This window comes from Phascolarctos cinereus, unplaced genomic scaffold (genome assembly GCF_003287225.1).
Source record: "Phascolarctos cinereus isolate Bilbo 61053 unplaced genomic scaffold, phaCin_HiC Scaffold_2;HRSCAF=192, whole genome shotgun sequence".
Classification (NCBI taxonomy): Eukaryota; Metazoa; Chordata; class Mammalia; order Diprotodontia; family Phascolarctidae; genus Phascolarctos; species Phascolarctos cinereus.
Window position 1 is genome coordinate 136,701,632 of NW_027555625.1, and position 16,305 is coordinate 136,717,936.

At 35.9% G+C, this 16,305-nt stretch overlaps 1 protein-coding gene across 1 annotated transcript in view; it reads right to left on the minus strand.

The window, feature by feature from the left end:
* Positions 1-16,305, minus strand: part of SH2D4A (SH2 domain containing 4A) — a 106,088-nt gene that overhangs the window by 38,008 nt on the left and 51,775 nt on the right. Inside the window, 4 exon segments of the mRNA XM_078149616.1 lie at positions 396-507; positions 510-605; positions 4,393-4,528; positions 12,944-13,023. Of these exon segments, the coding sequence (XP_078005742.1) occupies positions 396-507; positions 510-605; positions 4,393-4,528; positions 12,944-13,023 (424 nt within the window).

The following is a 16,305-nucleotide window of genomic DNA, read 5'->3' on the forward strand; positions in this document are numbered from 1 at the left end:
TAGAGACAAGAATGAAATTCACTTTCTAAGCCTTTTCTCAGGCTGTGATTTCATTTTAAAAAGGCAGTGTTGCATAGTGGATACAGTCATTCTCAGCATCAGGACAACTCATTTATACGTCCCACTTCTGACACATATAAGCTTCAAGACACTGGACAAGGGACCCTCAGTGCCCCAGACAACTCTTTATGACTATGAGTTGTAAAGTTGTTATGATCTGTTTGGTGGAGGGAGTTTCTTCACTGGAACTTCCCTGCACCAAACAAAGACACATTTATTGTACCAGCAGCTGACCACCCTCGCCTTCTTCATGGAAAAGACCCAACTGGTCCTTCAATCTGTCTTGCCTGCCTTCTCATTTCAGTCCTCATGCTTCTGTGTGACTTCTGGCCTACCTGTGAGGTTTTCCAGGCGGTCCTGTTGGGTTGAGCAGCTGAGGTTTTGGTGGAAGAGGAGGCCTTTTGGGTTTCTGAGCAGCACCTTGAGAGCCCTGGGTTCCATCATTGCTCTTCCTCTCTGTGCAGCCAGGGATAGCCGCCTGTAGTCATCCCTAGCTTGTTTAGCAATAGAGCGCCTCTTCTCATCGGCTGCTTTGGATCTCTGCACTAGGAAAACGAAGAGGAGAAAGAGTCTTCATCCGTCTACTCGCTGGGGCAGCTCTGTGGCATGATGAATGCATGAGGCTTCATGACAAAGAAACGTCACCCAATGAATGACAACTGCCTAAGCTTCTAGGGAGACAAGCCTCCCTCTTAAAATCCCTCTGAAAACACAGGCAGCTGAGGGGCAGCTAGATGGTACAGTAGATAGAGCACCAGGCCTGGAGTCAAGAAGTCTCATCTTTCTGAGTTCAAATCCGGCCTTAGATACTTACTAGCTGTGTGACCCTGGGCAAGTCACTTAACCTCAATTGCCTTCCCCCACCCCCCCCAAATAAAAATACCAAAAAAACAAAAACAAAAACCATAGGCAGCCAGGACTTCTTCCTGATGCACAACCCGCCCAGCTTCTGCTGCAATAGGACTCATGTGTACTCTTGTGGTTTCTGGAGGAGTTTTCTAAGTAGTGGGGAAAGAATGAGAAGATATTGCACCATCTCTGTTAAGGATATCTTGGAGATGGCAGAGTTAAAAGTTATGAGTCACCACCAGTGGAATTTTTCCATGGTGTAATTGTTACCTTAGAATTTTAAGAGTAAGAGGTAATTGCCTAATGAAAAAATGTTTAGGATGCAATATAGCACTGAGTCATGGGCAAGTAGGAGGCAACACGGAACCTCTGAGTGGCTTATGGCTCAGGGAACGGTGAAAGAAGTATGGACATACCCTAGTAAAAAGCTGTCCCAGTCTTACCCTTTATGCCTTTCCCCACACTCTGTGATGCAGCTAACCTGGTCCATTTGCCGCTTCCCACACATGACACTCCATCTCCCATTCTCTGTGCCTTTGCACAGCATATCTTGCACCTGGAATCCTCTCCCTCTGCACGTTCTACCTCTTAGAATTCCTGGCTTCCTTTAAGATTCACCTTATATCCTGCCTTTTGCAGAAGGCTTTTCCCAGTTAGCCTCCCCATCTAAGATTACCTTCCTTCTACTCTGTATACATTTTTTATTATATAACTATTTATTTACATGCTATTTTCCCACTAGATTGTGAACTCCTTGAAGGCAGGGTCTATATGCGTTTTGCCTTTCTTTGAATCCCAAGGATTTAGCACAATGCTTGGCATATTCAAGTGCCTAATAAATGCCTACTTGTCTGATTAAGTTCCTATGTGCTAAAGCTTATACATACCAGTAAAGAAAAATAATTATCCTTAAACAGAACTAATTTCAAGGTGGGCAGATTTATACAAAGAAATCCTGAGGATGATTTAGTCCTTTGCTTTTACAAAAATATAATTCTGGAGAAGAGGGCTGGTAGTTCTGGAACCCTACTCCATCAGGAATGGGTTAAAGAGGGAACAATACATATATATCGGAAGGGTATAAAAGTCTTCTAAATTTAGAAATAAATCCCCTAAGGGGATAGGGAAGGGGGAGGGATTTTTAGACAGAACCTTACTCACATCAGATCTGGGTTAAAGACAGGACAATATATACATTTAGAAGGGAATAAAAGTCTTCCAAATGTATAAAGAAATAAGAGGCTGAGGGAATAGGATAAGGGGGGAGGAGGACGGTATCTAGATTAATGGGAATGGGGACAAGGAGAGAGGATATGGGAGGGATATTTGGAGAAGGATAGGTTAAGTAATAGGAGAACAAGGTAGCGGGTAGAAGTAAAGTAGAGGAAACAGGAGGGATAGGAAATAAGAGATATACACAAACATAAAATAAAGATCAGGAGGAGAATTTATTAGAAAAAAAACAGGAGTAGTAATCATGATCTCAGACAAATTCAAAGCTAAAACAGATTTAATCAAAAGAGAAAAATAGGGAAACTAAACTATATGTCAGTCATATTAATCAATATTCTTTTAGACTTTTTACAATAACTAGACAGTATAAGGTTGGAATATTGCTGTGGTGTAGGAAATTAGTTGGTAGACCTAGAAAAATATGGAAAGACTTAGACTTATCAAGGAAGAGGTTATCCTCAGAGAAACAGAAGACAAATAAGGATAGTCTGGTCTTACACAGGTGGATATGAATGTATATGTTTATATATATATGTCTATATATCTAAGTATATGCATGCGTATGTAAGTGTATGTATGTATGTATGTATGTATATGTGTATATATATATATACATATATGTGTATGTGTGTATATATATACATACACACACACATACATACATATATACATATGTGTATGTCCATGATTAATTGTAGCTTTCTTGGGAGAAAGGGATGGGGGAAAGGGGAAAAAAGAGCAAAGTAAAAAGTATACATCAGAGAATAAGAGAAAACTTACAAGGAAGCAAAGAAAAGAGAATAGCTCTGACACAATGTGTATCATATAAGCTTTCTTGAAATGGAAATTTGCTGCTGTATATTTTGAATCCTCTCATGTTCTGCTATGCACATGGCAATACTTTCTTTCTTTTCTTGTTTTGTATTTGACTATTTAAGTTTATAATGTTTCTTTTTCTTTTCTTATTGTGTATTTAAGTTTAGTGTCTAAGTTTAAAATAAATTAATAAAAAACAAAAAATTAAAAATATGTAATTCTTTATGAAATCCTATAATAAATACCCTATTTTACTTATTGAAAAATTTATTAACCCTAATGTGAGATTTAAGAACTTGTTTTTAATTGAGTACATTTGTCAAATCCCTGTTTCACTGATGGGGCTCATAGTGATGTAGCCATCCTGGGATTTCATTGTATGACAAATGGACCACCGTTTAGATCTTAAAATGTAATATCAGTTATGTCAACAATAAGTTATGTTACAAGAAGTGATGCAAAAGATATCATAAAAGGGATACAGGAATGGAAAAAGGGGCAAGAGGTGAGTCATGCATATGTATCAGGAGGGAGCAATGAGAGATGCATGTCACACTGGTACTCAAGCACTGTTAGGAAACCAGGAAGGCCCCCAATATGTTGGGTATATTTTCTCTTCTTTCCTCTCAACCTGAGGATTTATGGGGGCATATGGACAACAGGGTAAGATATGGATGGGTTATAGTTCGTAGCACTAAAAGAAAAACCCACACTGATGCAATTACAGATATATTACAGTGTTTGAAATACTAAGATTTTCATTGTAATCTTGCTGTGATGGAATTCAAATAGCATTCAGGACTTTGTATTTTATAAATGCTTCAATTCCCACCTTTATCCTTGGCTAAGGTACTATGAAAGGATAATCTGGTAGTATGATTTCAATGGTCTGAGTCCAGGCTGGCATTAGAAAGAACTGAGAACAAATTCCATTTCAAATCTTAATTCTTTTAGGGCTTAGGTATACTAGGCACCTGCATTGCCTTGTTTCCGTTTGGTTGTGGACTAACAAGTGCACTACACTCTAGTGTCCAGTTCTTTATAATTATCAGTTAGAAAACACTGCATTAAAATTTCATCCATACGTGCCAGGTACTGTGAAAAATGCTGGAAATACAAAGAAAGGCAAAATCCCAGCTCCTGCCCTCAAGAAGTTTATTCTCTATTGGGTAAGACAACATGTAAACAAATAGCTACCTAAAATATACATACAGAATAGATAGAAAGTATGTGTAGGAAGGCTCTGGCAGCTGGGGGGACTTGGAAAGGTCTCCTGCAAAAGACAGAATTTGAGCTGAATCTTGAAGGATGCCATATCTCTTTAAAACCATCCATTAAGTTATAATATGCTTCCTATCTCCTTCTTATTCAATGTTTAACGTCCAATCATTTTAATGAACTGGCAAAGAAGAGAAGAGATTACTATATACTTACAAGACTCCTGCCACTCTCTTTCTTCCTTGTTCGATTTCTGGGTTTCTTTCCAACTCTTACAAATCTGTCTGGTTCTCTCTTCTTCTACTTGTTTTAACTCATCTTCTTGTTTTTTCCTCATTGTTTCTTTCTTCTGCTTTAAAAAAAAAAAAAGCCAATGTGCTTCACATACTCAATCTTGGTGACTGATTCAAATACCTTAGATTCTACTTTGAAAAGACAGGAACACCACATCACAAGTGCAATGTTTCTTTTCAGTTTTTCATGAAATAAAGGGGGGAAGCATGAACATGAATCCCAATTTCAATTTAACTCTGGCTTAAATAGGGTACTTTTGATACCTTGATTAAAGATTTTTAGAACTCAAAACTATCTCACAAAAAGCAAAGGAAGCTAAATAGAAGATAAAATTAATAATAATTTGCTATCTGCAATGCGAGAATTATCTCATAATTACTTGGCTAACAGCCAGTGTGGTGTGGATGGTATATGAATATTGCTGTAGACAGGGTCATGGTTTGAATGTGATTATTTGACAAACTAGAAACAGACATCATCAATTGTCAAATAGATTCTAACTGATTCTTCATGTGCTCCAGAAACTTCTTTAAAATATTCTCATTCTGTCTTACTTTGCTTAGTGAATTATAAATAACATAAAATGAGCTTCACAGATAAAGAACAGATGAGATTTGGTTTTGACTATAGCGTTGGCTTTAAAGAAGTACAGTACTTAGTCATTGTAATTCCTCTGGGAAATGGATTTTCACCACCATCTTCAATAATTTATCTTTATGTTTCCTACATACATAGCAAGTGCCTTCTTTTTTAAGAAGGCCATATCAATCCATTTAAAGTAATGGATTAAGGACATAGTGCTGTAAGCCAGGAACAGGAACCAAGGTGAAGGCTGGGAATAATCAGTGGATGAAAGAAACAGTCCAGATCTAGGGAGTACACAGGACCTTGCAGTTAAAATGGAGAAATAAGACCATGACAAGGCAGCAGAAAGAAGTCAGGAGTCACGCATGAAACCAAGTTAAGATGGAACAGTTGGCTAAAGCGATCAGAAGAGAAAGAAAAAAAAACCCAGTCACAATGCACCCAAAGAAGAGACCCAGAAACTGGGACAATATCTTTTCCAGATGGGAAGCCTTTTACTCTTTTCCTACTAGTGCAGGAACCAGTTATTGGGTTGCAGGGCATGGCCATCTCAGAATTGGAGGCTCAGACAGCTGTAGCACACTAACTACCCACAACTGGCAGAGCCTGACAGAGAAAGCTATGAATTACTTTTAGGAAGGAATTCTGCCCTTGAATAGACTATTTACCTACAACCAGTAGGGTATGCACGTTTAGTTGTGATTCCAGTGATGATTTGTGCCAATCCATTCATTTGCTCTTTTCATCTTGGGACAGGGGGGCAATTAGGGTGCAGTGTGTGGCCAGTTGGATGGTGTAACATTAATGAAGGCATACAGGGGGTGAAGCCATGTTGGCCTTGCTAACACTTGCTTTAACCAAATGAGCTTAAGGAAGTCCATACTTAACATTCATTGCTTGAAGGAGTGTAGGTGAGCTGGTAGTAAAAGGAGATGAGGGGGAAAATCTGAGTATAAATTCTAAAATAAGGTTTAAGTAACAAATGGTAAATCTATTGAATGAGCTTGCTTAAGCACCTCTAAGAATCAGAAAATAGAACATATGGTTCCCACTGTATCTCTAATTCTTACCCTTTCCCAGTGCTGTATCCACATGCTAGCATAAGGGTTCATTTTTTTCCAAGAACCATCCCGCTGTAGGATAGGGATTACCAGTAAGAGTGTTTAATATGCTGTTAGATGTCTTTAGTAGATGACATTTATTTTATATGATGAGTGATGCATGTTGGTATAAGTATTTGCTACCAAATACAATTTAATTTAAGATGGATATGTTGGCATTCTATCAAATTCCATTGTTATTTTATTTTATTTTTTGGTTAGGTAATGGGGTTAAGTGACTTGCCCAGGGTCACACAGCTAGTAAGTGTTATGTGTCTGAGGCTGGATTTGAACTCAGGTCCTCCTGACTCCAGGGCCGGTGCTCTATCCACTATACTACCTAGCTGCCCCTATTAAACTCCATTGTAATGTTGATTACAGACATCAGATGGAGCCCATAAAACTTGCTAAATTCTTTCTAAATTTTTAACTTTTTCACAGGACATCTGCAGCAGACCAAAGCTAGATCTACCCTGAGTGATGGTATACTTTAATACAAGGGTAAAACAATGACCTCAGTGACACAGAATTTCCTCCACTGTGCAATCACAACCCAACCACGTCTTCTTATGTCCTGGGATTCTAGCCCATATCCTTCCACTGATCCTCTTAATCAACATGCTAGAGATCTTTCTCCAGCTCTTTGGGTATTTTTTTCCTTTTAATTAAATTTTATTGATTAAAAAAAATGTAAGCACAGTCATTTCCAAATATAGCCTCTCCACCTCTCCCCATCAGTCTTTTCTTGTATTAAAGAAAAACAATTAAGCAAAATCAGGCAGTACAGGGACTGTATGCTTCATCTGAAAACATAGCACCTCACCTCTCTCTTCAGAGAGAAGTAGGCTTTTATTATCTGTTCTTTGGAAACAAGATTGGTCAATGCAATTACTTAGTTTGGCTTCTTTTAATTTATATTATGCTATAGTCCTTGTGTCTTTCCTGGTTCTGCAAACTTTACTCTTCATCATTTCATACATATTTTTCCACGTTAAATGTTTTTTACTGATTATATTCACATACCACAAATCGTTCAGCCCTTCCTTAATCAATAATCACTTTCGATTTTTTAACCACAAAAAAGTAGGGCTATAAATATTTGTTACATATTGCACTTTTTTTTCCTGTCTTTGACCTTCTTATGGTACATGCCCAGTGCCAGGTCAAGGCAATGAATGGTTTAAGGACTTTTCTCACATAATTCCAAAATTTTTTCCCCAAATGGTCTAATAAAGTCACAGTTTCAATAACAGTGTACTAGTGTGGCTATCTTTTGACATTTCCTCCAACAATGCCTTTTTCTCTTTTTATCATCTTGACCAACTTCATGAGTATGAGGTAAAACTCTCAGTTATTTTAATTTGTTTTTCTATTAATAGTAGTGATTTGGAGGATATTTTTCCCTTTTTTTTATTGTTTACAATTTTCCTTTTGAAAACTGTTCAAATCATTTTGCCCCTTATCTATTTGGTATTGGCTCCTGTTCATATCTATATATTTATTCCTGTATCTTTACATGGGTATGTATATACACATAGATATACATACATATATATACATCTATATAAATTTTAAAAATAAAATTTACCCTTCAATAAGCATCTGTTAAGTGCCTACTATGTTCCAGACACTGCCAGATACTGGGTATCCAAATACAATAAGTGTAAAAATCTCTACTCTTTTGTTTTTATGCCAGTCATTTTTTGAACTGTTCCTTCTAACCACCCCAAGTTGAAATCTCCTTTGTAACAAAGAAAAATAATTAAGCAAAAATACTTGCTATAGAGACCATATTTAAAATATATACAACATTCTGCCCTCACAGTCCTCCCACCTAACTACTGTGAGGAGGAAGCTGTTTTGTCATCTTCTCCAGGACCAGCATTGATTTTTCAGTTGCTCCGAGTCTGGCTTACTTTTCATTTACAATGTTGTGGTCATTGTGTGAACTATTATTTTGGTTCTGCTTATTCATCATTTCTTGCTGCATAATAAAATTATACTACTTTCATATGTCATAGTTTGTCTAGCAAGTTTCTTATTGAAGGGCACCCTCTTTGCTTCTAATTCTTTGCTAAACACAAAAAGTGCTGCTATGAATAGCCTCATGTGAGCATGTATGTGCAGATATGTATATGTACATATATACACATGAGTATATATGTCTGTGTGTATACAGGTATATACACACATATATGACTATTTTCTTCTGGTTTTTTTTCCCCCTTCTATGGGGTATAGGCTCAGGTTAGAGGATAGGAAGAGTTCAATAGGTTGTTTGGTTGGGGTTTTTTTTGCATGTAACTATAAAACAAGATCCAGAATGGCAAATCTACTTCATAGCTTAGCCAACATTATATTAGTAAGCCTGTCTTTCCATAGCCCTTCCAACATTGACTATTCCTATTTTTGGTCATTTTTGCCAAATTGCAGGATGTGAAATGGAACCCTATAGTTTTTCTCATTTGTACCTCTCTTATGATTAGTGTTTTGGAACATGTTTTCACATGGTCATTTTTAGTTTTCAATTCTTCTTTTGAAAACTGTTCATATCTTTTGACCATTTACCTATTGACTCTTGGCCTTACATATTTGTTAATTCCCTACATGATTTAGAAATCAGACTTCTTTCAATGATATTGGATACAATTTTTCCTACTCCAAAGTTTTTTTCTTATTCTGGCATTACTGATTTTGTTCATACAAATACTTTTTTATTTTATCACGCTGAAATGGTCTACTTTCGTATTTGGTGATCCCCTCTATTTATTTGACTAAGATTAAGCTTCTCTAAAAACAGTTGTGAAATTTACTCTTTTTCAGTCCCTAATTTTTTTTATGCGACCTTCCATATTTAAGTTACAAATCCATTTAAAGGTTATTATGATAAATGTTGGAAGATGCTGGCTTAAATCTAATTTTTGTCAAACTTTTCCAATTTGCCTAGTAGTTTATGTTCTTAGGTTTATTGAATGGTGGTTTACTATATTATAGTATACCTACATATTATATATATATATATATATATATATATATATATATACACATATAGAAAGAGAGAGAGGGAGAGAGAGAGAGGTCTTGCTTATCTGGTCTAGTCTACTCATTGACCTAATTTTCTATTTTTTAACCTAGAGGAAATAGTTTTGATAATTACTACTTTATAATACAGTTTGATATCTAGAAATGCTAATTCTCCCTAATTCCTACTTTGATTTTCCTAATTTCCCTTAAGATTCTAACCCTCTTATTCCTCCAAATGAATTTTGTAATTATTTTGTCTAGATTTATAAATTATTCCTTTGATAGTTTGAATGGTACAATATTAAATCTATATATCATAGAAATATAGAATTTGGGAGCTGGAAAGGACGTTGACGGTCATGTAGTCCAATCCAATATGAATGGAATTCCCAGCTATAACATAATCTGATAAATGGGCATTTGGAGTCTACTTGCAGATCACCACACAGGAAGAATTCACCTCTTCTTGAGAATAGTTTTAACTTTTAGGAAGTTTTCCCTGACATCCAGACAAAATGTGCCTATTAATTTAGAGTACCATCTTTTTTATTATATTGGCATGACTCAACCTGAGCAATGAGTAGCTCTTCAATTGCTGAAGTCTTTATTTAAGCAGTGGTTTGTAGTTGCATTTTCTGAGTTGGTTTTTGTATTTTAACTCTTGGATATTTTATGTAATCTTATTTTGAAAGGAATTTCTGTTACAAGAATATCTGCCTCATTTCTGTTAGTACTGTAGAGAAATGCTGATACTTCTTATGGATTCATTTTGTATGTAGATACTTCATTGAAACTATTGATCATCTCAATTAATTTCTCTGCTGTTCTCTGAGTTTTTCTATGTAAATAATCATATCATCTACAAATTGGAATGCATTGGTCTCCTCTTTGCCTATAATTTCTCACTCCATCTTTCTAGGCATCTTTTGCACAACCTTGCCAACCTCCTTGCTGCCATCTATTACTTTTTCTAACTCTGCTCCTTACCTCCTGTTCTGAAATTATGATCAAATTAACTTTGTCATTGTTCTTGGATAAGGAAGGTCAATCTGTACCCCTGGATCCTACTCATTATCCCTGTTAACTTTTAGTACCAAAATGTCCCTTTGTGGCCACCATTTCCTAATGTGTGTTCACTTTCCCTATGAGAATATAAGTTCCTCGAGGATAGTATTCCCAGTACTTGTGGCAGTACTGGGCACATATTAAATATTTAATAATTAATGCCTTTTCATTCATTCATTTTCTCTTTGCTTTTTGCTATACCTGGCATTTTTACAACTTTGTCTGGTCTAAAAACTAACTATGGAGACATCCTTGCTTCACTCTTATTCGAGCTAGGCAAGTTCCAGTATTTCTCTAAGGCAAAAAAAAAAAAGGTAATTCTTAGTTCTTCCCCCACACACACTTTTGATGATGTTAAAGGGCCCTTCCATGCCTGTGATTTAAAGGGTTTTTTTTTACATAAATTAGTGCTATATGTTGTTGAAAGCTCTTTTCTACATTGCAGATAGAATCACACAGCTTTTTAATACGATAAATTATGTTGTTTTCATTACATTGAATCATCTTAATATCCCTAGTATACATTCTACTTGGCCATACTGATTTTTAAATACATACTGCTATAGTCTCTTTGCTATGATTTTATTTAAAATTTTTGCATCAATATTCACTAGTGAAATTAGGCTATAATCTCTTTCTCTGTTTTGTCACTCCCTGGTTTGGGAATCAGAACTCCATTTAATTCACAAATGGAGTTTGGTAAAGTGCCTTCTTTCTCAGTTTTTGATAACAGTATTTGTAGTATATGTATTAACTGCTCTTTAAATGCTTGCTAACATTGACTCATAAATCTCTCATGATCAGGATTTTTCCTTTCTTCCCTTTTGGTATTTCATTTAGAGTTTACTGAATTTCTTTTGTTGACATTAGGTTGTTAAAGATAACTATTTATTGTTTTAATAATTTAAGTATTTTATGTTTTTGTTGACAAATATTCATTTTTTCCAAGTTGTCATTTTGATGGCATATAATTGTATACAGTAGTTTTTGATAATCCTCTATTTCCTCTCTGTTGTGAATCACCCTGTCAATTTTTTTTGTAAGATGGTTTTTTTTATAAAAATAATTTTAATTATGGTTTGTTGATTTTCTTAGTCTTTCAAAACATCAGGTCTAAGTTTTGTTTGACAATTTTATAGTATTTTTTTTCCAATTTTGTTGATGTCTCTCTTATTTTGAAAATTTCTTCATTTGTTCTTGATGTTGGGGGTTGTTCCTTTTCAATTTTTAAAAATTTCACAGCCAGATCATTAATCCTCTTTTTTTTCTCATAAATATATGTTTTAACAATGTATATTTTCCTCTAATAACTACTTTAGTAGTTTTGGCATGATGTTCCATTGTTAATATTCTCTAACGTATTTATTGCTTCTATAATTGTTTCTTTGCTCACATTATTCAGGCTGTCATCACTTAGTCTCCATTTAGATTCATATCTTTTGCTCGTGTTTCCTTTATTGATTAGTTTTTCATTATATCATCGCCTATAAAGGATGTGTTTATTATTTCTATTTTGGAATGATTTTTTAAAGATTTCTTATGCCCTAGCACAAACCTAATTTTTAAATGTACCATGTGGTGCTAAAAAATATGTATATTACTCAACATTTTCTTCCAGAAATTGCCATCAGTCTTTAACATTTACAACAATTTGTTCAGCTCTCTTTTCATTCCTATTTATCTTTCTTTTGGATTTATTCAGTTCCTATAATTAACTGTGTTATTATCAGTTTTTTTGCAAATCAGTTAGACTTTCCTTTTAGAATTAGATGTTACGCCACTTGGTAATATATAGTAGTGTTTTTACTCTAAGAGTTTACAACATGCTTTTAATGTATTATATCATTTGATTGTCACAACTACCCTGTAAGATAACTTGTTGTCATTACATCCATTAGAAGCAGCTAGCTGTTGCAGCTGATAGAGCACTGAGCCTGGAGGCGGGAAGATATAAGGTCAAATCTAACCTTAGATATTTACTAGCTGTATGATCCTGGTCAAAGATTTGCCTTAATTTCCTCCACCATAAAAAGGTTATAATAATAGTACCTACCTTGAAGGGCTGTTGTGAGGATAAAATGAGCTGACATTTGTTAAGCACGTAGCACAATTTCTGGTACATAATAGGCATTACATAAACGCTTATTTCCTTCCCTTCCCCATTTTGCAAATGAAGAAACTGAGACTTAGGTGAAGTGGTTTGCCTAGGGTCACAAAGCTATTATTTGTTGAACGTAAGATCCAAAATCATGTCTTCTGTCTGACTCTAAATCTGGTATTCTATCTCCTATACCTTTTAGCCAGCATATACATTTGACAATGATATTGTGTCAAGGGTTATACTGCCCTTAAGCATAATGTAGTTAATGTCTTTATGTCTCTCACCATTATCAACTTTCATTGTTACATTATTTGAAATCATGATTGCAAACTGCTTTCTGAGAGTCTGGTCTCCTAAAGCATATTGTTCTAATTCCTCATTTTCACTCCATGTGTCTCTACATTTTAAATGGGTTTCTTCCATGTGGCAAATGTAGGATTTTGTTCCGTAAGGTTGAATGTTGCTTTTTGGAACCATTTTTGGATTTTGCCTTTAGCTTCAATTTCATCTGAGACAAATGTATGGATAAGCAAAAATTACTTTAGAGACAGGCATTAATCATTTCCCCTTGATTTAAGACTTTCCAGAGTTTTCTTACCTGTTGAAATCCGTAGGTTTTTATACGATTGATGGAATCTGCCAACATCTGCTGAATATTTCTTGATGAACCGGAGGATGACTAAAGATTTAATGACCCAGATTTGCTATTATTATTTTGCTCAGCACTCCAATTTCAAAAGAGACAGGTGAGGGATTATTAGCAAAAGCTCAGCAATCACGGTGGGTAGAGAGTACAGTACAGTATTGTGGAAAGAGAACCATACCTGGGGTCAGAAAACCTGTGTTCCAGTCCAAACTCATTGTGGGACTTTGGGTGAGGGTACTCTTTAGAATCTACGAGCAGCCCACAGGATTAAAAGATCATAGCTCTAGAGCTCAATGGGACCTCAGAGATCATCTAGTCCAATCTTCTCATTTTACAGAGGAGGAAAGTGAGACCCAGAGAGGTTAAATCATTTGCTCAATGTCACAAAAGTAAGACATGTCAAAGGCAGGATCTGAACCCAGGTCCCATGACTCTCAAGTCAGGGCTCTTTCCCCTCTTTGTCACTGTTCCCTTAAAAGGTACAAAGCGGGTATTGGTATTGTACTGAGAATTAATTGTGATCATAAGCCCCAAAAATTACAGGAGGAGAGAATTTTAGTGTTAAGACAGGTGTAGGGGAACCTTAGCCTTCACTGGGCACAGAAGAGATTTTCAATAGGAATATATCCAAGCAATTCCCAAGACCATAAGCAGCAGGACAGCGCCAATTTATATTGCTAGAGAAGGTTGATGCCTAGACAAATGTGTGTATGATATCTCAAAGGCAAATGATAAGCTATATATTTTATCTGTCTTCCTTTGCTATTTATAAAGAATCTTAATCTTTAAGAACAACACAGATCAGGAGTTCTTAACCTTTTCCTTGTCATGGATCCCCTTGACCATCTGGTGAAGTCTTAAGGATCCCTTGTCAGATGAATGATTTTAAATGCATAAAAGTACATCAGATTACAAAGTGAAGCAAATAGGTTGACATACAGTTAATTTTTTTTTAAATCATGGATGCCTTAGGGTCTGTGGACCTCAGGTTAAGAACTCCTGATATAAATAAACAACATATACTGACTGGTTATACTGATCTTTGCAAAGGAATATGCTCCCTCAGAGGAAAATAGATCAGACCAGAACTAGCTGAGAAAAAGGGATGAGGGAGAAAAGGTTGGGGAGACAAATGCACGTGGCTGAGGAGAGGGGAACGGTCAAGGGATCCCTGCAACGATCAACAAGGTTAAATTGTGCTTAGGGTAAATGCTGCTCTCCTTCAGTGGGCCTCACACTCAGGTTTGCTATTAATGGACAAGGTTTAGATTGTTGAGGTAACTTCCTTGTCACCTGAGTACAACAACAGCGATGAGGGCCATTTAATGTTTTCTATAATAAACTTAGAGCTTTGTTTCAAAGATGGTATATATATCTTTTTTTTTTTAGTTTAGAAAAAGCCTCAGGGGTTTATCCTTTCTCTTCATTGTTAAAATATATAATCACCATCTGGAAGCCTGTCCGTACATCCCTCCAGCTCCACACTGCTGAGACCTCAGATTCCCTTAGGTCTGCTATCCCTGAATTAGCCCATTCTGCCACCTTTCTGACCCTAGTATTGATAAAATAGGATGTATTTCAAGCTGCAAGCGATGCTGTATGCATATTTTTGGTGTGGACTTGGGATTTCTCCCATTTTCTTGGGAAATTCTCATGTGGCAGCTCCTCCACCAATGCCCACCAGCAACTTGGCAATAATTTTAAATCTCAGAGTCACTGGGAGTTTAGGTGATTTGCCACCTGGGTCAAAATCCTGCCTAAAGTACTTACTGGCAGCATGATTTTGAGTCACAGCCTCTCTGGGCCTCAGTTTTCTCATGTGTCCATTATGTATAATGCACCTCTGGCACAGGCTTGTTAGAATCAAGGTGACGTCATAAATGTAAAGTGCTTGGAAAAATTTAAAATACTTCTATAGGAATGTGAGCTTTTTCTTATTCCTTCTGACTCCAAGGCTGGCTCTCTCCCCACTATGTCATGCTATACAAAGTAATAATTTAAAATAAATTTGTTATTTTAATCACCTTTAAAAATGTATCAGCGGCCTAAGTTAACAGACAAATGTTAAGCGGCTAAACCACAATGATTTTTTTAATGATTAAGATTTTTATAGAAGGCATACACACATATAGAATGGTTATACTATATATATGTGTGTATATGTATATATATAGTAATATGTTACATATAAGTAATATAACATAGAATATATAAATATACTTATAGTATATATAATATAACACAGTATAATAAAATTATAATTTAACTATATATGCTATATATTATATGGAGAGAATAACATAACAATAGTATATTATTCTTTCTCTCTAATCTCCCTAAATAATCTCATAAACTATTTCAATGGCTCCTTTAAGGGGCTTATGATCTCATTATTATGGTTAGTTCCTTTTACAGAACAGATCACAAGCTATCTGTGCCTCCTCTTTCCACAGAATTCTTGCCAAGGAGGATTTAAGCTCAAAGCCAACTTCTGATAATTACTACATGTGTGACCTTAGTTTAACCTTAGTTTTTCTCACCTGTAAAATGAGGAGGTTGTACAAATGGCCTTTGAGGGCACTCCTGGCTCTAGATTTATGATTCTATGATCCTTCCATAGATCATGCATGGAGGATCTCCCCAAAGCAGCCTTCCTCTAGGACTTTTCGTTTTGGGAAGATATTGACATAGTACTCTGGACGTCAGTCCATTCATCATTCTTCATTGTCACTACATCGCTGGCCTACTGCCATTTCCGTTCATTCTATTGCAATGGAGGGAGACCTTTTAGTCCACTTCATACCTACAAGTGATCATTGGTAACATGCTCCAGCCCACTTATAGCCCCATCCTTTAAAATACCCCATGATTACATAATGAACTGAAGTTTTATTTTGAGTTAAAACCCAGTTCCTCAGAGAATTTAAAAAACACCACAGCTGGACTAACAGACTTTCTTCAGTAGGATTCTTTAAAGTTAAGGTGTACATTTGCACACTAACAGAATAGATACTGAACCCCCATACTGTCTCTAAACAGCACTATTGATATGCTTTCAGGGCAATGCAAACCACATTCCTATTTGTGAAGTGAAGGGCAAAGAGGCCGAGAATGGAGATTTTGTTTTTAAGTATTGCTTTGTAATTATGTCCTAGTTGCTATATTACAATACACTGCTGATTCTCCTGGACTCAAAATTTTGAGCTAAAAAGGCCTTCAAGATAATAAGGGCTTACACAGAGAGATTTAAGGTTCACAAGGGTTTTACATACATTATCTTACTTGATATTCTTTCAATTTCTCATTTTTGTAAA